The 26,411-nt window shown below is 37.1% G+C and overlaps 1 protein-coding gene across 3 annotated transcripts in view; it reads right to left on the bottom strand.

Moving 5' to 3' along the window:
- Positions 1 to 2,650: 2,650 nt before the first annotated feature.
- SS18 (SS18 subunit of BAF chromatin remodeling complex) overlaps positions 2,651 to 26,411 on the bottom strand; it is a 38,685-nt gene continuing 14,924 nt past the window's right edge. Inside the window, exons 5-11 of one of the 3 annotated variants that reach the window (XM_082753619.1) lie at positions 21,648 to 21,869; positions 12,953 to 13,120; positions 12,149 to 12,253; positions 9,912 to 10,004; positions 9,067 to 9,189; positions 6,438 to 6,571; positions 2,651 to 4,327 (exon numbers count right to left, since the gene is read on the bottom strand). In XM_082753619.1, the coding sequence (XP_082609745.1) occupies positions 4,301 to 4,327; positions 6,438 to 6,571; positions 9,067 to 9,189; positions 9,912 to 10,004; positions 12,149 to 12,253; positions 12,953 to 13,120; positions 21,648 to 21,869 (872 nt within the window). In that variant the 3' untranslated portion in view covers positions 2,651 to 4,300. The remainder of the gene's footprint in view (positions 4,328 to 6,437; positions 6,572 to 9,066; positions 9,190 to 9,911; positions 10,005 to 12,148; positions 12,254 to 12,952; positions 13,121 to 21,647; positions 21,870 to 26,411) is intronic. The other 2 variants (XM_082753620.1, XM_082753621.1) reach the window with 2 other exon arrangements.

Here is a 26,411-nt window from a genome sequence, read left to right as displayed (position 1 = left end):
GTTTAGTTCTGCAACCTAAAGCAACAGCCTGGTGCTAATGATGCCCATTACCTGCTTTGGCAGAGTAAGATTCTGAAAATTCAGAAAAAAAAAAAATAAAAAAAATCTCAGTATACACCTAATACTGACTGTCAAGAAGGAACCATCAGAAATTTCTTCTAAACTCTATCACGCTGCTCACTGCATAAAGCTGCGAAGCACGACACTTCGTATTATTTCAAAAGAAACCATTTAATCTGATCTAATGCAACTGTACATATTTGTATATATAATTTCCTTTTTATAAATCCTACATCCCAACCCTAAGAATACACTGGATTGAGTTTGCAGTTGTGCACGTTGTAAAAAACATTTCTTATTACAGATTTAAAGGCGTTACCTTCCATTTTCATCGTACTGTCTGCACCCTTCCAAAATCTACTGTTTATTACATAAATTGTTTTACACGTACTGATTTTTGAAATAAAGAAACCCCATACCCACTGAACAGAAGTTTACTGAACTAGCCACAGAACTTCTCCTGACATTTAATTAACTCTGTATGATTAAGCTGGAATTATCCTACCCAGTACCTACTACGTTGTTACTATGTTGTATTTGTACACATAACCATTTAGTAAGTTCTGCTGTGGTCAGCTGCATTTCCTCAAAGTTTTAGGTGCTGAATAATCTAAGTAGCACCATTTCCACTTCACTGTAATACCTGAACATGTATTCTTTTCTCCATTTCATTTAGTAAGTGTTAATCAGTGGTCCCAACAGATCTCTGGCATAATTTGTTACCAATCTTCATCATTTTTTATATTTAACATTTATTCCTACTCTCCTCCCCTCCCACTTCATCTGATTTCCAGTGTTCCAGAGTCCACCCTACTGGATATTCCATCTTTTTGGTAGCTTCTCAGAGATTTTCAAGAACTGTGAATGTAAAAAGCGTAATTCCACTGGATTTTATTACAAATCTCTTAAAGTAATCCTAATCAATTAAGATAGTTTTATTGTTTTTATTTATCATCTAGTATACTATTTCTTTAATATAAAGTACTATATGACTAATGTTTAAATCTATACTTCTTTTTTTTTTTTTTTTTTTAAACTTACTACTTTATTCAGTTTTCTTTTTACTTTAGAAGGTGCATCTGGGTTCATTTCATAGGATTTAAGTTATTTTATAATACAGCAACTTCACCTCATATTTTATGTTACAGGAACTGTTGCCTGCATAGAAGTATCAGCTACTTACTTTTTAAATTTCTTCAGGGCTTCTGTCTGAATTCCACCTGGACTTGCTGATGTAACAATTTCTCTTCATTTTTATAAATTTAAGTATTGCCACCTTTTTGGAATCTGAGATACTTTTTATTTTTAAAAACGACATGAAAATATGTTCCAGCATTCTCTATGGTAAGAGCTGCACAAGTACAATGATATTTTTGCATTGAAGTCTCTTGCCCTTCTTTACCAGTATTTTCTTAAAAACTCAATTACTTTAAACATTTAAAACTGATTTTAGGAAAATAAAAGAGGGTCTATTTGCAGAAAGATATACTTGTTCTGCTTTATAAAACAGCATGCTTGCTTACAGATGTTAGAACACGGTGAAGTCAATTTAATTCCAAACAGCTCACCATTTTTTGCCTATTCTGACTCCTTAACAGAGCAGAAAAGATGACAAAACTGTCTGGAAAGTAAGAGCAAAATATGATGGCAGAAGTCACAGCACTTCAATAATTAAAAATCATTTAATTCGTTAACTACTCTTCTTTACTCTTTGGAAATTTGTACCATTTCTGTTCACGTACTTCATATGCTTTGTCAGTCTCCCATGCAGCTCTTATTTTTTACACTCTGTAAAATGTAACACCTTTTATATAACACCTTTTTCACAAGTTTGCTATTGGTTGGTTTTTAGTTAATAAATAATAATTACTAAAATGAACCTTGTATCTTGCTGTTTCATCATCATGCTCCTGTCGTGCGTGCCAGCTTCTTTTTGCTTAGGGAAAATTGGTTCTTTTTTAATATATAATTTTGGTAGGAATACTCACTTTTGAGTGGAGCCGTTTCCTCTTGAGTTGCTCTGCTGGCATAGTATCAGAGGAATAAGGTAATTTTTGTCACCACCAATTAAAAAGTTTTACGAAACAGGACCGTTATAAAACAATTAAACCTTGAAAATGCAGTAGTCTCTAGGAGGGAAACCCTGGAGGAAATTCTGCTTATTAAAATTGCAATTTTAGTTTCCATTAAAAAGGAGAATAAGACAACAGAAGATGGGCTGGCAAGACAAATTATTTCTTAATGTCAGTTGAGCTTATTTCAGATGAGATAACGTATCTACACCAGGTTGGGTTCAACACATTGTTGCCTCCTCAACTCATTTATCTAATTCAGTCATCTTGATTATAGCCTCATGGACCTTCATTTTCAGAGGAAGAATTTCGTAACAAACAACCTACACAACATGATGATTACTGAACAGTTAATTCTAATTAACTTGGCTATGGCAAGAGAATTTTGATAAAGTCCTCGAATGCAAATACAGTTTGGCTATCCTGGCCAAACTTCTCTAAAATAAAAACCCACAGCAGAGTCTCCAGATGAGACATCAGAGTGATAGGGATCTAATTTAAAGAAACAAATGAGAAAATTAAAATCACAAATAATTTATTCTTCCGTTAGAATTGATGGAGTACAGTTTTAAATAGCAATGAAGTACACAGTGGTGGAAAATTGGCACAGAACCTACAAGCATTTCATTCATAATAACGTTCCTCATGCCGTATCTGTTCAAATCTTGATGTGTATTTTCTATCAAACCACTTTAAGAAAAAATTGTTTTCCCTTTAAAAGTGAGTAAACTGAAAATCTTGTCTTCCATATATATTGTCACACATAATATGGACACCATTTTTTTTCCCCTACCATGATCACCAACTGAAAAAATAAGATTTTACTCCTGGGCTAGTCTTCAATTTTGTCCTTTATAAACATTGCCAGGAATTCTTGAATACACATCCCTGCACAAAAGAATATTCATTTATCTGATACACTGTTGCAGGACAGTCTCAAACCCATTTTTTTTTTGTGTACTATGCTACTGATCAAGGTGCTGCCTCTATCTCACATGCAACACTATAAGCATTAATGCAGTTCAAAACAAAATTTGGCATTTACCTCACCAACAGGTTTTATATTTGATGTTGTAAAACGTCCCTTGGTCTCATGTTAACCAATAAGAAAAATGGATACACACACAAAATGCCCCCTTTCTAAAGATATTAACTCCCACTCAGGAAAGTTTAGATAGGTTTTACAAAGTCTTCTAGGCTATTTTGATACATACAAATTATTCAACTAAAGGTTAAAATACACTTATACAATACAGTCCTGTCCTCCATATTCTTTTTCAAGTTCTTTGCATATTCAAGCCAAGTAAAATTAACACTTCTCATTCTTTGTTATTGCAATTATTAAGAGGGATTACAGCTTGCTTATGTGAAGCTGTGACAAAACACTTGAGAAATACAACCCAAATGTTTATCTTGTTACCCAAAAAATGTCGCAGAAAATTGTCAAACTATGTTAGAAACCATTTTTACAAAAATGCTTCACTCAGAAAAATCGAAAAGCTTAAAAAATTAATCTTTGCACAAGACTATACCGTTCTTAATGACGTTCCCATTTAGTTAACTGGGATTCTTATTCTTTGTACATGAACCTATCAATGATGTGTGATGCTCTTCATCTTTTTTCACTGTTATCTTTATTGTACACCATTTCGAGACTTACACGACCAAGCACTTATGCCCCTACCCATTTTTAACTGTGGATTTCTTATCCTGCCCAGCGAGTAGTGTACTGTCTTGCATATTCACCACATGAAAAACATAATATACAAAATATTGCTGCTGTAAAAAGTGTGCATTTCCCCTTTTCCCCTACAAAAGAAATCTGTGGAAAAAATATTAAATTCCCATAACCTTCATAAACATACAAAGCTGTTCGCACCTTTCAGTCTGTAACAGTCTATTTGATATACAGTTCTCAACTCACTGCAAATTGTTATGTCACATATTTTCTGTCCAATATTGCCATCTAGAGTAGAGACGTGAAATCAGTTTCTGAGAAGCTACAGTCTTTAACAATTAACCCATAAAGACTGTATACCGTAAAACAGCCACAAGATTTTTCCAAAAACTAGATGGAATGGGAGGTTCTCATCTCAGGAAGGTGTCCACAGTGCTGAGAAGACAATATGGCTGCTAATAGATATTGCCTACCGGAATGTGAATACTTTTCACTGTTGGTAATTTCCATACTGACCCTAAAAAGAAAATTCAAAACATAATTAGACCACAAGGTATCTTATACTGTATTAAAAGCTGAAATCGGATCATCTTCTAAAGAAACTATGATGTTAAGAGGTGGACACAAATGACAGCAAATGGTAAACTGAGTTGACTAAGTATAGAGCTTCAGCTCAGTAAAAATCATTCGTTTTAATGCAAGATTAAATGGATTTAAAGCAAGGAATCTAATTTGATCAGAATGGTTTGCCTTTAAACTTAATACACTGCTATAAAATTTGCAGAACACCACCGAAACTGAAAGACAGTAATTATTTCCCCCCTAAACTTCAAAAACTTATCTTAAAAAGACAAGGTCACCTAAATTCAAGCAATTTAGAAGGCTAACCTGCTTCCAGAGATACCTAAAAAATTCATCTGTCAAGCATCACGGAATAGACCGATATGTAGCTCAAACACCAAGGTACACAAAGAATTAGTAAGCTTATCCTACTAGAATCAATTATTCCATAAATCCATTTCACAGAACTATTACCATCATTGATAACATCACATACTGCAGAGGAGAGCAGAGGTGAAAGCATCAGTGCTACAAGCTTATCATGATCCTTCACCACAGGGTTCAAGGTTTGTAGCAACAAGGAGAGTGCTACGAAGCCAACATTCTCCAAAGCGCAGCCTCAGCACTATTCCACGTTAAGTACCATCACAATATGGCAATACTTTAAATTTCATTTTTATGTTACAGTGTCAGTTTTTTCCAGTGTATTATGCCAATCGGGAAGAAAAAATTCAGACCAGATGAGAACTTAAGCAGTGCAATTCCTCTGGGAATGGCTAGCACAAAAGTGTGGAGAGGTCTTTTATAATTCTGTTTCCCTGTAGAACTTAGATTGCACAAACTGAAGGACTAGAGCATACCTACAGAGGGTTATCAACTTCTATTGCAAAGAAAGCTGGAAAAAACTCAAACTGAAATTGATTCCTTAACTCTACATGTGCCACCACCTCAGCACTTTCGTTTAGCTCATTCTTTATATGAGGAAGCTATTAGGTCAGTGCATGAGCATCTTATTTTCATTTCAATAATTATAAATGTATCTCTGAATTACCACGCTAAAAGAGTTTTGTCTGTTTCTTCCTCCTTGCCTCTTCTAATTTCTGTAGAGAGGGAGCCAACTGCTCTCCTTTAGAAATGCAGGTAATTGCTGCTACTCCAACTTCTAAAGGAGAGTTCTTAAATTCAACTGATCTTCTACTGACATTATCAGGAATTTATTATTATTTTTTAAACACTAAAATCTCAACTGTATCTTAAAATGAAGATAAATAAAATGTAATTTATGGCAGGGAAAATAATACTGTATGTTTCAGTGACATTCCTGAACTATTTATACTGCAAGGATTTGATTTTTTAGGGTTCAGTACATCCTACAGGAATAACATCTATTTTATACTTTAGGACTACAGATTGTGTTTCTTGTTTTTCTTCCCCCCAGGAGTCCTCCAGTACAACTCCAGCCTAGTGTTTTGGTGGGGTATTTTTATTTGTTTTAAACTTATCTTAGAAGCAATGGAAAAGAAAGTTGATTTTCTGGTCACTTCATTCCCATGTTTAGTGTCCCTCTAATACTGCTCAGAGGAAGCCTGTTCAAAAAAGGCTTGCCATCTCCTCACACAGCTCTACAGCACGAAGTTGTACACCTGAGGTGCTTCTGCAACTGGAAACAAGGATTACTGGATTCCTGTTTGTGGAAAAATCAATTAAATCATTTTTACTGCAACGCAGTTATGATCCAGCATGAGATTTAGCAACCTCAATGTTCATATTTGTCATTCCGTATTAGTCTATGAAATGGATCAACTTAATTTTTACAGTCCACGAGTATTATCTGGAGGGTCTCACTTTGCCAAATCGCATTAAACTTTGCAAACTCAGGGAAGAATGATTAAACACACCTCTAGACAAACGCTTCTGGATATCTCACCTGGAAACAACACCCAAGAGAACTACACATACACACCAGAGATCATGTCCTCACATTTGTCAGTTTAAGTGTCACAAGAAACTAAAGTTACCGAAGGAATGTGTAAGAATCATAACTTTGTGACTGAATGAGGGAGTACCTGGTCATATCCATAAGGCCTCTGCTGTGGTGGCTGTGGTGGCCCAGGCTGTGTGGGTCTGTATCCCCCATACTGCTGGCCTTGTCCTTGTGGGTAATTGGGATACTGAGGTCCAGGACCACTCTGGGAAGGGCCTGGAGAATGTTAACATGGAAATGAAAAGAAGAAAAAGATTGCTTAAGTAGTTAGGAAACAAACAGGAAAAGCATTGGATTTTTACAACCGAGCAGGACTAAGTGTCATAACCATGCAACTAGGTCTTCCATCTAAGAACACGTTAGGGATCAGCAGTCGTCCTCTCACCCTTAAAAAAGCACCTTACCTGACATGGCCTGTGCTCCAACCATTGATTTTTTTATTTTTTATTTTTAATTCCCAGTGCACATAGTCCCACACATGAGGTCACAGAACAGAGAAGAACAAGGCAAGAAGGATAAACTATAAACACGGGCACTCTCCATTTAGGGGGCACACTCTCCTCCTGCGGTGTGCTACTCCAGTTCAGGACTTCCTAATGCCAGGAGCAGCCATATGATCAACTGCATTTAGTATTTGGACTCTGAAGAGATCAGTAGTGCTGCACTGCCAAAAAGTCAGTTCTCACACCACAGCAGGCAATCATAAATGGGATGTCAGGCAAGCGAGTTACATGCATAAAATGTGAGCTGTGACAACCGGTAAATGCTATTGTAGGATGAAAAAAGGGCACCGTCTACTCCCTACTCTTCTAGTCATCTTAACTTTCCAGGAATAGGATAGAAAAGAACTTTGGTTCCAGCCTTTTTTGGCTGTAAGAAGCTGCAGCTCTTTTGTCAGGACAAACTGTCACTGTTCACAGGGACTCAGCCTGCCTACCACGGGGAAGCTGCACGTTGCTACCATCAAGCAAAGCAGACGTATTCCAAATAAAATTAACCTCATCCCTTCCTGCCTTGGGAGATAGGAAGTACAGAGTACTTCAGTGCCACTAGCTCTTTCAACACCACGCCTTAAAAACTGGCACAGATAGTACTGAAGAGCTGAGACTCCACGCATGTGCCTTCTTTAAAATCAAAACCACATCACCTGGTAACTTTTAGTAATTCTGGATCCATGAAATGGTCAGAAAGATGACCTAGCAAAGAAAAGCTCCACAGCCTATTACCATTCTCCTCAGGTCTCAAGTCTCCTTGAACTATGCAGTTTCAGCTTTGAACAGTGGGACGAAAATCTTAAAGATTTATAATAATGACTGAGATGCTGATTTATTTTTGCAAATTAGAAAGCAATTAAATATTAAATCGAGCAAGGGTACTATATCCTAAAAAGTGCTGTGTTCATCTGACAAATGAAACTTAGCTTTATTTATTCATGGTAATTCTTTATGGTTGAATTCTAAATATTCAGTGATAGATTTTATAAAATAAAAATGGAAACTATTAATTTGGGACTTTGATATCTATTTTTGCTTTAAAAAATTGAAAAGTTTGTGTTAAAAATGCTCTAAGTAACTCCAATGGATATCTTTATCCCTTTCCTCTACTATTTCTTAACCTAAGTCTTCAGAATAAAATTTTTCTTTTCTGACGACATTCAGAATAGTAAGCTAGATAGATCTCCAGTCTGTTATTATGTTAAGCTTAGAAGAATTTAAGTATACAAACATTTTAGAACTATTAATTTATGTATAACATACCAAAGGAGGAATTTTTAAAATCTCAGTGTATGCCCTTAAAACTCAACTCAACGTAACTGGATTTAATGCAAACCCTGGAAATGCCATGGGATTTTATCTCCATGGCAAAGTAGTCAGCGATGGAATTCCATGTTTACCCACAATGCTGGAAGTCTTAGCATATAAACCTACCACAAACCTAGAAGTCAGAATATATGGAACTAGATTTCAGAGATTCCTTCTCATATTCTGTACCTTTTACGATAAATAGGTACAGCTTTACAATATGCAATCAAGCAAAAACTTAAGATCAGTATTTTCAGTATGATTTTCTCACTTACAGCTTTTAAAAATAATGCACAAAAATTCCATACTACTATTCTAAGTTTCCTGTTTGGGAGATTCTCCTTGAATCCAAAGGATACATAGTCTCACTTGTGGCAGAGGGTTTCTCGTTCCTGACATACATTGCAAGGTTTGCACTGTCCGTGCAAACATTTCTAAGACCAATTCTTAGAAAGCATCATAGCTAATGCCATTCTTGTACTCATCAGTAGAGAAATGAATGTTAGTAGAATGATTCATTTATGTTTGATGAAATTTTTAAATAGTTTTTTAAAATCTTGTTTTAAATGCCAAATCCAGAGGCGAAGGGGTATACGTGGCTCTGTGCCATCTTTGTGCCCTCTGGATTCTATGTTCACCTACAGAGGACACAAAAGAGTGAACCCTAAGTTACAGACACTTGTGAAAACATTATCTGGCCACTGTTCAGCTTTATGTGTAACTACATAATTCAAGCTTGCCAAGAGACCTACTTCCCAACAGATACTATCTTCTACACTTTGTTTTGGTCCAATGAAATAGGATTCTTGCACAAGCTTGGCCTTTCAACCCAGTAAAACAAGGAGAGAATAACATATGAGGATCAATTAGTCTTTCCTGCGATTACTGTCTGCATCCTCAGGCTCTTACCATAACCCTGCTGCTGTCCAGGATAGCCTTGTTGGCCTGGATATTGCTGCTGTTGTGGCGGATAACCCTGCTGTTGGGGTGGTCCTTGATATGCATCTTGCTGCTGACCATATTGTGAGTTTCCTGTAAGATGATTGCAAGAAAGAAGAGAACAACTGAAGATACTTACTTTCATTAAATATTTTTCCTTCTAAGATGCACAGCCAACAACACAAGAACAAAATGAAAATGCAATATTGATTTCAAAAACTGAACGAAACAAAGAAAACTCAAACCAAACAGAAGGAATTCGGCCAAACAAACTGCAGTTAAAGCCAATTTTGCAAAGTTGAACTGCAGCATTTTCAGCATCTCTGCCAAACGAGCATTACATTTACTGGAACACCACAGTCATAAGATCATGACTATGCTAAATAAAATAAAAAAAAAAAAAGACAAAATTAAGGACAGCTACAAGAGCACAGACTAGCTACACAAGATCAGCAAGCTGTTTCCTAACAGCACTATAATTATACAAAATATATACACACACAAAAAGATATACAACTGAACCAACAAATTTATGTTTAAATAAAAATTTCCATTGAGATTAAAAAAATCTCTAAAGTGTTTTAGTCATTTTACTGTTGTTAGAAATGGCAAATTGTGGTTATATATTTTAGGTGTTTGCAAGAAATTATTCTGAATGCTCCAAGTTCCCTGCAATTTTCAAGACAGCCAGCAACTAGTATTCTACAAGAGCTTTGCATGGGTATAAGTTGTGTTGTGCAGGAGTTTTTGGTCCCGTTGCGGGTGGGGGAGGAAAGGGAATGTATGTGCGTATGTGTGTGAAGGTATATAGATACCTCCTTCGTAGTAATGTTGTGAGGAATCCTCATAAGGCCTATCGTAGCCTTGTTCAGGATACGACGGTTGCTGATAACCGTAATCATTATGACCTACATCAATTCGACAAGAGACAGGAAGAAACGTTAATGGCCTCTGAGTGAAAACCCTAAGAATATTTCATTTCTCAGAAAAAGGAAAAAAAGTTTTCAACTGGATATACATGGAAAATATTTTTCAATTGTATTAGCCAAAGATTTATTAATATGATTTCCTTTCATACTGAATTAACATGTGACAGGAAAAAAAAAAAGGCTTAAAGCACTAGTTTTAGCAACATCACAGCAAGGGATGGTCTTAACCTTCTGATAATCCTTGTTGGGGGAAAAAAAAAGTACTTTATCTTTCACTCAAAAAAAATGAAAGCATTTAGGCCTTTCACATGTAAATAACCTGAATTAAATTAGAATGAACAAAGAAAGCAATTATCATACTTTGTCTAACACCTGTTCTGCTGATCTCCAATTCAAAAGCATATGCTAAAAGCGGTGTGAAATATAACAAATAAAGCTCGATGAAGTTATGAACCACAGTCTACATTAAACTTTGAAGTGACAGAAAAATAACATTCTCAAGGTCAACTTTTCCCTACAAACAGGATTCCTACAAAGCTTAGAAGTAAACTTTTCCTCTTACATTCCAATCCTGAGTAGAAATCATTACAAGTGAGCCTTCCTTTTCAGATGCTACAGGCATCTCTGATTACGAAACCAATACATTCAGTAAGCACCCTACCTCTTTGTTGCTTTAAGAACAAATGTGTCTTACAGATGACAGAAAATATATTGCATTGCTACCCTGGTCAAAAAAACAAGCCAAAATTGTGTTTATAGCTGGAATAAAATTATATCAAGAACGTAGTCTAGGAGAAAACAGTTTTGAAACTAATGAGTAATCAGTTCTGGAACTCTACAATACTTCATTGACTGAATTTAATATAAATACATAACCATTAACACAAGCCTTAAAACATATGCTCTTTATATTCTATTGAAGAGGAATAATGAGGTAGTGATTAGAAATGAATCTTTAGAAGGAATAGGTTTTTGGATTCATAGGTGCTGCCACAGAGCTGTCAATGGTAATGTCCAATTGCCCTTACTACGGTAAACTCATCACAACCATTTCACGTTCTTGTGTAACACAAGTTCCAAAACAGAAGGTGAATAATTACAAGCTATGCAACTTGTAAAATAACTGCACATTTAGCTCCAAAAATAACGCCTGTAAACTTCTATAGATATAGCTTGATGCATCTTAAAGTCAATTTAATAGAACTTAAAATTCAGACAGCTAACTTGTGTCCTTCTATTTGCAATGAGTAGTTACTTTGGCAATTACTTAACTTTGCTTTGTATGTGTGTTTTTTTTTCCCCCCTTAAACATCAACGTCTACCACATTCCTTGAACTTCGTAAGATACCATTAAGTTGCACACGGTTCTCACAGTAGTCATGAGTCAACACCTTTGTTCTCCCAGCCTCTGCTCAGCCTAAAAACAGGTTATTCACAACTTTTCTAACTTATAACACAATCCAATAGCTTTCAGAACTCTAAATGCCATGAGGTAGGAGAGATTTATGCAATTCAAAGTTATGGTCTTGTCTTGAAAGCACTGGGGGGAGTTCGAAAGAGGATTCACAATTACAAGATCCTCAGGGCAGGGACCATTTTATTCCTTTGTAAAAATTACGCTAAAGGCCCATACCAATAGCCGCAATAATACATTTGTGCAGCATTAGAACTAAGCGCTAAGTTAAAAAATAGAACATTTACAGAAAAAACTTCTTTTAAGCAAGTTTTTCCATTTCAATAGACTCCTTAATAAAAGGATATCACCCCCTTTCTTATTTATAATAGAGTTATGGTAGCTGCTTTAATTAATCTCCATTATACTAGATATGCTAAAAGCATGGAGGGTTCCTTAGATACACCAATTACAGAATTTTCATTTTGAAATACTGTTGTTACAGTTTCAAATAAAATTACTACAAATTAATTTTACAACTTCCTCAGAGTATTTAGCTAGTCACAGTACCTTAAAACTGCAGTAACAATTCTGAATTTGGAAGCTTTTGTCAATGTGAGATACGATACTCAATTACTACTGCTGTCCCATTCCCTAACTTTGGGCATTTGTCTACATTAATATTGGGCAGGTATAGAAAACGGGAAAGTTAACATTTATGAGAGATTACCATCAGGGTAATATTGCTGGTTCATGCCTTCTGGAGGACCTTGTCCACCATGACTGTATTGGTCCCCATAATAGTCTTCCTGGCCTGAGTACTGCTGTGGTGGGCCTGAAAAACCACAACCAGTCAATACGTAAATAACTTGTTTTCTCTATTATAAAGCCTGCTATTTTCTGATTTTACTATGAGAAATATTTCTCAGATGTACTCCCCACCCATATATTGCTGCATCTCAGACAACATGTAATCTGATTGACTTTTTTCTTAAAAAATACATCTATATACACACACAGTCGTTTGGCTGCAGTAGATTAAGCACATAGGTATCAAACTTCAGTTCTGAGCTCATTTTAGGAACATGCATTTAACATCACCAAGGTGTTAAAAATAAATTTACTCCTTTTCTAAAAGGACTGGAAAAAAAGAACAAAAAAGCAATATTGCACAACACTGTTCCTTTTTTGTAATTGAGCAAATTCAGAACTACACAGGTACTTAGTTCCTTTTCTATACCTCTCACTTTAATATTGAAACAGAATTCTGCATCAGCATACAAGATGCATGTTTTTAGATGCTTTTTATCAGAAAGAATTCAAAAGAAAAACTCATCTTCATGTTTCATGGTGATACCAGTAACCCGTTGCTTCAAGAACCACCCTTATGAAGATAACAAAGAGTATGCAAACAGTCTGTAACTTGGACACCCAATGATTTGACTGAAATCTGGTGTAAGCAAGAACATGATTCAAAATAATTATTTTAATGGTTATTTAAAATCCATGTAAGAACACTGAAGTGAAGTCCTACCTTGCTGTGGTGGTCTGTACGGAGGAATCTGTCTCTGACCCATCATGTGATTTCCTTGGTTAACTTGGCCCATCATTCCCATGGGTGGCTGCTGTCCCTGGTAATGCTGGCCACCTGCTTGTGGCATGTTGTATTGCTGGGAAGGAGGCTGCTGGTGCATCATTGGACCTATGAAACAAAAACAGCACATGTTTTCTGTAAGACATGATTCGTGACTAGATCTTTAAAAAAAAAAATCTATCAAGGAAAGCTCAACCTTAAACAAACAGATCAAAAAACTCTGTGCTTCTAACGCTCTCAGAAGGATTGCTTGTTTCTGGACAGACATGCATGCAACGAACGTAGGCAAGCAACTCAGTAAGCAAGTTACAAAATAGAACTAAGCATAAGCAAAACTGCTTTCAACTGAACTGAAACTTTTTTTTTTTTAAATCATCTTCAAAGAAAGCATAGATGAATACCTGGTGGTGAAAACTCAACAAGTTATAGAAACGTTATTTAACATTACGAATTCCTTAGGGCATAGTTTTAATACACATGTAGTTGTTATAGTCCATGAACAAACCACCTAGCTGTTATCACAAAGCAAACAGTTTTATCTAGCCTGTAAAGACGAACCGCTTGTACCGAGTCAGACAATCACACAATATGCATTATGAAGACAGACCCACAAGGCCTAGAAAAGGCCTAGGTTAGAGAAATCTTCCATACTAAGCTGCAGAAAGTTTCTACGAGCCACAGGAAGAGACCAGCAGAGATGAAGCACTGCCCACGTCTTATCAACCAAGAAAATCTGGTTAAGACTTAGAGAAACGCAAACCAGTAATGAAAGCAGACTGTTAAAGAGCGTCTTGCTGACACCACATAGCAATGAAAATGATGATTAAGCCATTTTATTATGTGATTGCAGGTTATGTTGACATAACTTTTAAGAAGTATAGCCTCCTCACTTCCTCTGAAGCACCACTTCACAAGAGTTATTTCAGTATTAAAAACATGGGAAGGTGTAACAATGAGCTATACTTTTTAAACAACATTTTTATAATGTGCTAATTCAAACAAATTAATGCACATTACGCATTTTATATCGGTGAAACCCTAAGCTCTTTTTAAAATACATCACAAAGCAACAAATTAAGTAATCACACTAAAAACCAGAACAAATCAAAATATTAAACTAGTTCAGCCACTCTTTGTCCCTCCATATCAAGACAAAAAGGAAGATAGCACAGAGTAAACCTAGGTAAGTTCTGCCATTGCATTTTTTATTTTTATTTTTTAATAACTAGGTGCTGGAGCACAAGCAGAAGGTCCTATATCGAAACCGCAGCACTAGCAAATTGGCTAGGTGTAGTCAGTAGCAATGGATTCACGTAAGGAATGGAACACAGGCACTTAGGCCCTCTCTGTGTGGGGTTACAAGAGAAAGTTAAGCCAAATTAATTAATGGTATGAATTCAAAGTGCGTTAGTTAAATCCCATTAAACCCCTGTGTGGAATCTCTCAGTGAGAAGTGAAGTGGCCTTAGCTACGTTAAGCTTAATTTTCCTCTGAAGATAAATATTGGCCGCTCTTAAGATGATCTAGTTCTGCTTCTATTCTTCAGCATGACAGTTTCCGCATGCCAATATTAAAGTTAAAAAAGCAGTTTAAATTGAGACGCTGTAATTATTTTTCACTTAAAATATAGTTCTTTTTTTCCATCTTCTGAACAAGTAGGTAATTTAGATCATTCCATTTCACTGATTTCCTGTTTAGAGGTACTGAGAAAGATTAGGCAGCCTTGAAAAAAAAAAAAAATAAGAACTTGTTGCCGTAATATTCCTAGATCTCAAGAAAGCTTGTTAATTAACAATATTAATATTAGTCACAATACAATGTGATAAAATGTGTTGGGTCCCCACGGTGCAATGTAGAGGTTTTCTGTTTGCTTTTTAAATTAGAACTTCATTAACGCTTTGTAGAGCCACAATGAGAATTCACTTCCCTGTATCAGACTGTGCATTGTGTTAATAACTGCGCGCCTGGCCTCCTTCCAGTTTGGTTCAACAGCTCTCTCCTACTATGAAGATGCCTCGCAGAGGAGCGTGGTCCTCCATCAGCTCACACAACAGAACCCCTTTATGTAGTACTTTTGAGGGGTGATTGAACTTTGATTTTTTGAACAATAAAACTACCTATACTCAGAATTTAATGCTTATATGACAAAACTGTAACCAAGAAAACCCCTCTGCAAAGCTTAGGTCAAAAACTTAAGATCATTAGTTCGTAATCTAAGAGTTTCTAGGAAACAGTGTGGCCAGCAGGGCTAGGGAGGTGATCGCCCCCCTGTACTCAGCTCTGGTGAGGCCGCACCTCGAGTACTGTGTTCAGTTTTGGGCCCCTCACTACAAGAAGGACATCGAGGTGCTTGAGCGGGTGCAGAGAAGGGCGACGAAGCTGGTGAGGGGCCTGGAGAACAAGTCCTACGAGGAGCGGCTGAGGGAGCTGGGCTTGTTCAGCCTGGAGAAGAGGAGGCTCAGGGGCGACCTTATCGCTCTCTACAGGTACCTTAAAGGAGGCTGTGGCGAGGTGGGGGTTGGTCTATTCTACTATGTGCCTGGTGACAGGATGAGGGGGAACGGGATAAAGTTGTGCCAGGGGAAGTTTAGTTTGGTTATTAGGAAAAACTTCTTTACTGAGAGTGTTGTGAGGCATTGGAAGCGGTTGAGTCACCATCCCTGAAGGTCTTTAAAAGGCGTTTAGATGTTGAACTTAGTGATATGGTTTAGTGGAGGACTGGTTAGTGTTAGGTCAGAGGTTGGATTAGGTGATCTGGGAGGTCTCTTCCAACCTAGATAATTGTGATTCTGTGATTTATAGTGCATTTTTACATTCCACTTAAAATATAGCTCTTGAAATTCCAGCCAGGTCAAATCAAACTATAGTCAGTGGAAGTCATTTTACGATTTCTTGCAGAATTGGAGATACCACAGAGAAGTTCAAAAAAACACGTACAGTGACCGAACGGTCACTGATCTCAAAAACTCCTTTCACAGACAATTGTTCTTCAGCAAACTTTAGTACTTTTATTGGAGAGGGAACAAGATATCTGATTTGCATAGCATCCAAACTGAGTTTAAGAAAATATTGTGTAGGGCTGTCACAGTGAATATGCAGGTACAGAGGCAGACTGCTGTACTTCCAAGGAACAACTCTAACTTTGGTAACGCAAACCCAAGATATGCCCTACAAATGATTCTTTACGTTAAGGAAGCTGCCTTCACATGTCAGTATATGGGAATCATTCTTGGGATAATCGTCTGAAAAAGATGGCAAGAATTCATACAGTATGGCCTGTGAAGAGTGCAGGTGTTTTTCATAGACACTAAAGAGGCATATGAAACATGCACAATGTAAACCCAAATCATGCTTGCAAAGTAAGTGTATAAACAAAGTCAGACAACAAGTGAAAAATGTACTTTTCAATGTTAAGTTTAAGTCTGCATTATCAAGAAAGCACAATATTCTCCTCAACTGCTCAATTCAAGAAGTCTTCTATACCAAGTAAATACAAAAACCCTGTCCTTGCTCCAGCCAAGTGTCTCGTAAGGAGAACAAGTGTATAGGGAAGAAAAGGTGTGAGGATTTAAGTAACAATAGGTTGGGTAATCGATCTTATAATTCCAGCTAATCTTGTGGCAAGAAATTACATGGGGAACCTGTCAATAGTCATACACAAAGCAGAAGGGGAGAATAAATTTAAACTTTACAATAGCCTCCAATAAAACTGACAAATCTGTGAAGTGCACTAAGGATGAACAAGCTGTAGGAAAGCTTAGGTGTTCAAAATGCTTCCTTAGCCTTGTCCTCCAGTATCTGTTTCAGCAGAAGAGACAGGAATAACAGACATGGTTGAAGCTTCTGGAGGGGGAGAAGAGCAATGAGGAACCATATTCATGAACAGCTCTGCTATTCTGACTGAAAAGCTAAAGGAAAGGCTGGCTATAACCAAAAAGCAAACTGTTGTTTCTTCAGTCTTAAATGTGTAGGTCTTACTGCTAAAAAAAGTCTATTTTTACGGTGTTTCACAATGCGCACAGATAACAATAAAGCAATCAGGTATTCACATCTAGAGTATCAGCAAAATGCACCCTGCTAAGTGCTAAATCTCACCTTTGTGTCCCCTGTTGTATAAAAATAATGAAGTGTAAGCCTAGAAATACAGCAGCCCTCAACAAAACCTTTATTGTCAGTGTTTTCCTTTAGGGTTACAAAAATATACAATAAATACTTATTTTCAATCAGACACTGATGATAATACTTTCAAGAGCTAGCTTTAGAAACTCTACAAAAGGGTAAATCTAAGTTCCAGTTTTCTCAAGATTCTTGAGAGAAGTTAGAATTCAGATGCCCTTGTCAAACCACAATCCCAACATTGTTTTAACATCAGAAGAAGTTTACACACTTTTTAGAAAGACTTGCAGGATATGTAATTTTTTTGCTACTCCTACAAATTAGGCTGCAAATTAAAGATCATTGAAACACTGCTTACCCCACAAAGTTTTTCTCAAACTGAACCATTACCTAAGGTGCCACTTAAGGGAAAAATAAATACATGATAAAAAAAGATTAAAAGCATATCATAAAAAAGAAGAAATCCGTTAGTTACCATTATTGCCTTTTATGCCTCTTCAGGAAGACAACAGAACCATGACACCTCTTTACACCTGTTTTTCCAAGACATTGGAACTGCAGTGTCTTCTCCAGCTAGACATCCTACAAAGCCAGCAACAGCACACTTCCACTTCAGAGTGTGAAAGCAATTTTATTTTTCCTGAAGAGATTAGATGTCAAAAAAATGAGATTGCTCTGCTTTGTCCACGGCACCACTGCTGCTGTAAGCAGTTGAGATATTGAAACTAAGACTTCGCTTACATGGGAATAAACAGACGGAAAGACACTCACCAGAGATCCTCACCCTCAGAAAACATTTCATCCTGATCTCTCATACCCTGAGTGTGTTTGCATTTCATGTAACTTCGAATGTTCCTTCCCATCTTGCTGCTCCTTTCTCTGTGTGGATAACAAAAGGGATTCCCCACTAGCCTAGTAAGCAACCTTTGTGATCTCTTCCTATTAACTTATAATCAGAAGACCCCTAAAACTTTAGTGGAAGTTTCATAAGCTAATATAAATGAGACTGTCATGAAAAAAATTTCAGACTGCAAAATTTGTCTTCTTCCAGTGACCAAGTCAACAACCCATTTCCATGTAGACTTCAGCTGTTAAAAGGAAACCTGTTCTGCTCCTCCCTCAAAGAAATGTGTAATGCTTATTAAATCATTACTGAGGGAGTTGGGCAACTTGCTTCAAGCACTTCTGGTAAGGGAATGGACTCTAGCAAGAGAATATGAGAAACAAAATTTTAGATGGCAAAGGTATTACTTTCTTGGTTCTTACTCTTAAAGCATTTGAATTATAAATCTATCACTGTAAAAGACCCATTCAGTATAAATAGGAGGAATCTCCATACAAGTTTCAGGTTCCAGAAAATTACGGTTACCCCTCCCATCTGAGAAGTCAAACACTGGCAAGAATTTTTGCCTTCATGCAACTAAACCTTATCATACAAAAGAAGAAATGCACCCATAAAAAAGAGCTTCTACATCCAATCAGCTCCTGCTGCTTCCTATCTTCTTCTGGCTGCTACAGTAGCTTTTTTATTGAGAGACAAATCAATGAGTATGGAGAAGACCAAAAATAAATCCAACAATGGGTTTTGTTGCTATGCATTATATTCCTTAAGTTCTAATTTTCTTCCTACCAATTCCATCTACCTCAAGAACTACATATGCAGTAAGACATGTTGCTAGAGTCTGCACATAAAATGTTACGTTAAAAACACTCAAATCAAACCTTTTTGCATGTTATGGTGTCTTCTGTTACATAATAGCACACTTTTCTACAAGTCCTGGCCTCATCCAGTAACAGTAGATATTATTCACTGAGAAGTTACTCAACATTTTTTTTCCTCCTAACTGTTCAAGGTGAGATGCCATGCCTATTCAAACACAGCTTTCAGGACAGAATTATTAATTTACTCATGGGCTTTCTTACGGCACTCATGACTGAAAAGCCCAAATCTTCACAAAGAATATGCTTTCACAACACTCCCGTGAAATCAGATGGCATTATAACCTCACCATCCGACTCACTCCTTTGCAGATGGGGAACACATGCAGGGAAAGATTAAGGTAAAAACATGTTAACAGCCAACTTGAGATGCTAAGACCTTACCTTTCAGAATATGCAACATTATATTAAGCTGGTGCCGTTATTAACTGACAGAAACAATAGAATCTCTCATTCTCAGTATGGATCACCTCTTCATAAAGCAAAGAAACAAAGCATGCCTAGGCGTTCACAAATGCTTCCTGACAGCAATATTGAAGTTCTGAGAACTGTTTCATTCTGGATGGCAGCACACACTACTGATTAAGAAGTCTTGGCCACCTACTTATATCTATCATGGTCTCAGCAGACTTACCACAGACGTAACTGCCATTCGGAGTCACAAGAGAGGGAAGATAGACCTACATTTCCACTAATTTGCTAACAAATCTCAAAACAAATGCAACAAGCAAGAGTAGAAAGTGGCAGAAAGGTATTACGTAAACATGTCTTGGAATACTTCCACGTCAAAAATCTTCACTATCAATACCTAACAACCATGCACATCTTTAGAAGGACATTGCCTACCCCAACAGTTGAAAATTGACTAGTTTCTGACAACATTTTCATTGAAACAGCAAAAGCAAACAGCACCTTAATGGCATAATGGACCAGTTTCAAAGCCTTGCTCTGAAGCAATGGAGCTGGATTAGATGATCTTTGAAGGTCCCTCCCAACCCAAATCATCCTATGATTTACAAATTAAGTCCTCTATTTACTAGTATTTCTGTGCCACACTAAAATATCTTTAAAATGCAATTTTTAACCCCGCTATCTGAAACTAATCTGATTCTCCACTTCTGTGAAGCTTCCATGAAGTATTCAACCTTGAAGCAGACATTTGAGATGGAAAGAATCTGAACCTTAATGGGAAAGCTTACTGTGTCCTTACGTGCAGGCAATGGTGCTAGCTCTTGCTCTAACAGGAGATTTTACTCTTGTTCTTGAGCCTATAATTTGGTTAGATACCATTTGATTCTTTATTCCACAAAGCCTATTTTTATTCTTTATTCCCCAAAGCCCACACTATTATTTGTTCAGAACAGAAACCTTTTCAGTATCTTTCTGCCTAATTTCTAATGAACAATTTTCAAGTTTCAAAGAGTACTGAAAATGCAGCATGGGAATATTATGAGGAAGAGTAAAGAACATTGTTTTGAGATGGAATAATCACTGGTCCTAAATTGTAAGCCAGTCGTACGAAGTAAGTTGGTTTTGGTGGAACAACTCAGTTGATGGCTCCCTCACGCATACTGCTACATATTTACCGTTAACTCTCTGCAACCAAGAAGTTTCAACTGAACATGTATGGGGCTTTTCTACTGCATCCTACAATGCCTACAAAATTACTCTATTGTGGATTGCCCAGAATACAGAGATAACTTGTGAGTTCAGAGAGTCAAAAATATGAATATTTGTAATGGTTTCCTCTGCTATGTGCCTATCGTTTGTCTCCTTTACTGTTACATTTCAAGAAAAATGCTATTAATTATGTGGACAACAGAAGACTCATCAAGACAATGCCACTAGATGTTCCCCCCCATGACCAGAAAGATAGCCCTGAAAAAGAAAAAAACATGTTCCACAGCATCAGAAAAAAAAAAAAAGACTAAAACCTTGACTCAAGTAATACCCTTCAGCTAGTAAGCATGCTTAAGTTCACACAGACTGAAGAACAAAACCAAAACTTCACCAAAAGCCTTGCATAAAAATCAACACTCTGTGTTCTAGTGGGTGGTGTCCAGATTCAACATAGAAGCAGATTTAACAGTTAAGCAGAAAATACTGTTTGCTGACTTGTAAAGGACACTTATAAGAATAGACAGTATAGAGGCAATTTAATAATTTGATCTGCTGTGACTCTAAGACAATATTTTAATTCTGTGATGTCCTTGCACTTCAGTAAAGACCAGACTGTAGACAGGATACATCATCTGTTTGTGCTATGTAAATATCCTAGAAACAAAATTAGTTTTGAATTTTACTATATACACACAAGGACATCTACTGAAAACAGTAGGGAGTAGCAGATTTGGTCCTGGAACTGAATTTTATTTCTGAAGATTAACAGACATTCCAAGCTAAACCAGCATGCAGCAAAGAACAAAGATTAATTAGGTACAAAAATCTGAGGGCTACCTGACTAATTTTTCAATTCACTCAAGAGACTGAAGAGTACAGAGATGTATTTTATCAACCCGAGCAATAATTACACTTAGAAGCCTGAAGTCTGAGGAAAATAAACAGCAGTTCAAATTTGCAACTCCTGAAAGCAGATGAAATCCCAGATTCTCACACAACACCTGAACACAGTTCAGTGTCTGTAAATAAATAAAAAGTCACTGGCACATTGGAGAACAGGAACATAGGGTCCTACAAACATAGGACAAGGGTATTTAGAGTAGGAAATCCACAAGAAAAAGACCAACTAATAAAGTTCGAACAAGGCACTTCTGTGGAAGCATACAGGCACCTCATTTACCTTGGTTCGGTTGCATGTTCATGTTTGGTCTGGGACCATAGTTGCCCATCGGCTGCCCCTGGCTCATAGTCATCTGATTCTGCACGGGCACACTCTGCGAGGATGGCACCGAGTGATTATAGCCGCCCATCGACCCATGGCTACTCGAAGGCATGTTCATGGAACTGTTCGTCATGTTGAGTTGGTTAGGTCCAGGTCCTTGCATAGGCATATGGTTAGGTCCTTCGGAAAGAAAAGCGGGGAGAGGAGGGAAGGTTCTACATTAAGCACTATAAAACAAGCAAATATGAACACTGAATCACAAAACTAAATAGAAGTTATTAAATACAATTACCTTAAAAAAGAAGTATTTGCTCACAACGTTCCCACCTTTTTAACTTAAAAACAATATCAAAGTGCAGTTCTACTATACAATATATTTTCTTTTGTAGAGCAGCTGAAGCTACTAAAACAAAGGTGTGAATTATCTTACAGCTCATCTTACAACCATAACAAAACTTGTCTTTTTAGTACTCACACAAGACACCCAAAATTTCACCCTTAACAGCACAAGATCAAGCACAGGACCAGTTAATTTAGTTAGAGCTCAGTAGCTCTATTGAAGCTTAGTTGTTACAACTACTATAACATTTGTTTATTTGAATGAATATACTAGATATTTCTGAAAGGTAACATTTTTTCTAAAGTCAGACAGTGTTAACACTGACATGGTACAAATAAGTGTAGAACAAAAAGGGTTGTAGTCATATTTAACGTTGTTTTAACATAAAAACTATAGTCCATATTCTGCAACTGTACGTACAGATTATTAGGGTGGGAGATGATGACTAAAAGGACTGCCAACAATTTATCAGCTCCCTTCTCATGCCGACAGAGGAAGAGCAACCTGTTCTTATATCCACAAGGCCATCTATATATTTTAATTTAATCCCCCCTCTTTCTGAAACCCAGGTTGTAACTGGACTGTTTTTTTGACTTGGATCTACTCTAAATGGATATTTCAAGAAGTACAAACATTAATTACATCATGCTACAATACCATCTGAGCTGTTTTCTCTTTACTTCATCTGGGAGAAGTGAACAGCTATTAGGAGTAAAATTAGTAAGAGACTAGATATAAATACAAGAAGTGAGAAAAGTAAATGAAAGGCAAGGATTATGCATATGACAAGCATCACACGAAGAGTTTATGAAGACATGTACAACTAGAGTATGTGAGAGAGAAGAGGTCAACTGTAAACAAGGGAAGCATTGACACAGTTCACCAAAAAGACACCATTGTTGCCAAACATGCCACAGGCTTCTCTCATTAACATAGAGAGAAGGAATACAGAGAACTTAAAAGAACATAAAGGAAACTATTCCAGTAGAGCTGCAGGAGGACAGTGATCTGGTTATGCATCTCCACACGCACAGAAAGCATCTGCCTTCACATGTAAACAGCTCCTGTGTTCTGCCCTGGCTAAGGAAATAGCTGGGCTAATCTAGAACAGAATGAAGGCAAAAATAAGGACTTGAGCTAAAAGCTGTACACAAGGTCACAGAGGCAATACCAACTGACCTGTAAACAAAAACACAATAAAAAGGTAACAAAAAGGTAACAAGTTAAGGAATACAGCTACTAAAAGCAAACACCAAGAAAGAAAATACATTTAAGAATGTTTATCCACTTGACCTTTTCAACACACTTCACTGAAATGAATAGATAGGATTATATTGAGGAAAGTGAAAAGGAAAATAAAAGGTATCATACATGCAGGTCACTGTTCCTGCAAAACAAGGTAAGCAGAGATTGCTGAATTGTACAGAGGCAAATCATCCACAAATACAGGAAAAAGAGACAGTGAATAGGACTATGACCATGACAGAGAAGTACAGTTGCCAGCACTGTGCCTTCTTCAATTTAACACAGTCTAACCCTGTAATAGATAGAACAGGGAGACTGTTCAATTAGGAAAAATGAGCTCATCTCTAACGATGTGATCATTAATGTGCTGAAGCAAAGCTAAGGTGAAGAAATCTCCAGACCATGGTGCCAAGCAACTATTAAAGGACTGAGAGAAGACTACTCTCTCAATTTCTTTCCTAAGAAAAGGAAGGAAGACACAGGATTAGTACCAGAAAGTCAGGATCTGGGAGTGGGATATATATATATTTTTTTAAAGAAGTTATCTGTAACAGGTATTAAGAGAGCTCACCAACGATACAGTGGAGTAAGTTTTTCAAAACCAGTAATATGTGAAGCAAAATGAGGAAGATACAAAGCACCACAAGAAAGAAATTGCTGAACTCATAGCTTCCCTAATGGGCTGGTGCTACCCTAGCCATGAAGTGTAAGCCAAAATAGGAGAAAGCACTCATAAGAACAAGCGGGCAGAGGAAATATCAGACTTGTTCTGGGATCTAGAGCAGGAAGTTTGTTAGTGGTTAGCTAGAGACAAGGACAGAGGTAAAGCTAATACCGCAGTATGAAAATAAAAACACTTGCAAATGAAAAATAGCATGAACATATCTGAAAAACAACTTTTTAATACAGTTTGACAACAGGAGGTTCTGCATAAGAACACAATTTTTTATATGAATGAAGAACGGAGTATGAATGACACATGAAGTGCAAAACTGTCATTAAAGTAACTGCTTCAAATGCTGTATGAGATTGTGTTATCCTCTAGTTAGTGGAGTAAGAACCTTACCTAACTATAACAGGAAGTCCTTTTTCCTCTCAACTACTAGTGGTCAGTATAGTAGCCCTGAGACTAAGTTGCAAGTCAGCCTAAGTGCATTTGAGACTACACATGCAAGAAGCAAAGAAGAATCTGGGAGAACTCACTTAAAATACTCAAGAATCTACTGCTTAGGAAGGACACCTACCACTGCCAAGACAAAGATCACAGAATCCTACAGCTAGGCTTACCTTTTGACTTTCTGAAGATTATTAAACAAGCTGAAGAAATCAGGAAGGTAACTTCACACCAGAAAAACACTATTCATCATCTCCATCCAAACCTAGACCACCCTTACACTTGACATCACACAAACTCAGTGAATACACCTCTTCAAACAAGATTTGTTTTTAAATTTTAAGGTAAAACCCATTATTTGTCACAGGTACAGATAACACTGAATTGCACTACAACCTGAACAATGCTTGTCATGGCTGTCTTCCCCAGCAAGAGGATACAGACACTCACCTGTCATTGGGTGCAATTAAGGGCCTCAACAGTAGTTTAGGCTCTCTACTGACCAGAACAAACATGAGAAAAATCACTCTTTGCCCTTCACATAAGGGGAGAGGGCTGTGGCAAAAACTTTCCAGCAACTCATGCGCTGAGTGTTACTGGACAACTCTTCTGATCAGCTGAAGAGGAACTGTCTACTTACAGCCCTTCTGTAGCCCTTTTACATCAGCCCTTCCACCGACGCTCAGGCCTGTGGAAGCCCCTACTTGGATAAGGCCTTCCAGAAATCCTTATCTAGCATTTTTAAGAGAACGCGTTTTACTTCTAGGCTAGTCAACTTGCACTTGTTGACCCTGGATTCTCTTCGCTTACCCACTAGCAACCTAACTCCTTTTGGACAGATCATCTCTTCAGGTATTTCAAGTTTTGTGTCTGGTGTCTGTGACAAAGTATCTGTGCAGTTTTACATTAAGTACCCTATAAAGAGAAAACTATAAAAAGAAAACTACACAGATTGAATAAATTGCAAATATGCATCCATGAAATATGGAAAGGCTCACACAGAAGCAAGCTAACACTTAAGAAAAATTATTCAGCTATCCACTTAACAAGACGATTCTCTTTCCCCTTCTCCAGAGTGTAACTCTGAAATGATTTTAGCATGCCTTCCCGATATAAGAGATGCCCTCATCCTAAGCTGTTTATCTTCACATCCTCAGAGACAACCTTAAACAGAGAAGGGAAGGAACAGACATTCAAAAGAGGTGTATGTTGGAAGAAAGGCTAAATTAAAGCTTTGTTGGAAACCCTATTTAAGTATCTGTCTAGGTGAATACCCAAACAAATCTATTTACCTTTCACGTATCTTCATAAGCACTCTTCTTACTCCATCTAATTACAAAATATGTATGTTTAAGGAGTGACTTTTCTCCCCTGTGGCTCTGCAGTGAAGTCATTATGCTCACATTGTGACTTAGTAATCCTTCTCCTTGGAAAAGATCATTATAATAACAATAATATGATTACACTGGAGGGTCAAAGAGACTGATTTGTGAGAAGCAATGCTATTCTCCATGGGAGCTGATGGATCCTAGATGGATAGAGGACTCCTTAACCAGAGTATCTCTGCCCTACTTAGGGAGCAGTATATATTGCTCTTTCCACTTCCAAATGCAGACCATGACCAACATGTATGATGAAACTAACATCTCTAGATCTTTTACTATACTTACAAAAAACCTATGGACTTTATTCAGCTACTCTTCCTAGAAAAGCTGTCACTATCAAGTCCATTTTATCAAGATTTGAACACAAATTAGAGACTTAAGCAAAAATTGTAGCAATTGCTATAGTTTTGCATAGTTGTTTACTGTGTTTATTATCATGGGGCTTATCCTCGTGACCACTGAGAGGTGAAATTTTCAAAGATCCTTTGACCATAGATTCCTTTCCTGGAAGAATCAGTACCCTGAAGAGCTTTTGTATGACAAGTTCTTCCATACAGAACAACGAAGGAGTCCTGAACAAAAGGAATCCTGTGAATGCAATTTTAAGTTGAAAGCCAATTCACACAAAATAGGCAGTT

Source organism: Aythya marila, assembly GCF_965140915.1.
Source record: "Aythya marila genome assembly, chromosome: 2".
NCBI classification, from domain to species: Eukaryota; Metazoa; Chordata; class Aves; order Anseriformes; family Anatidae; genus Aythya; species Aythya marila.
The sequence above is the reverse complement of the archived record's forward strand: the minus strand, read 5'-3'. Positions and strand labels throughout refer to the sequence as shown.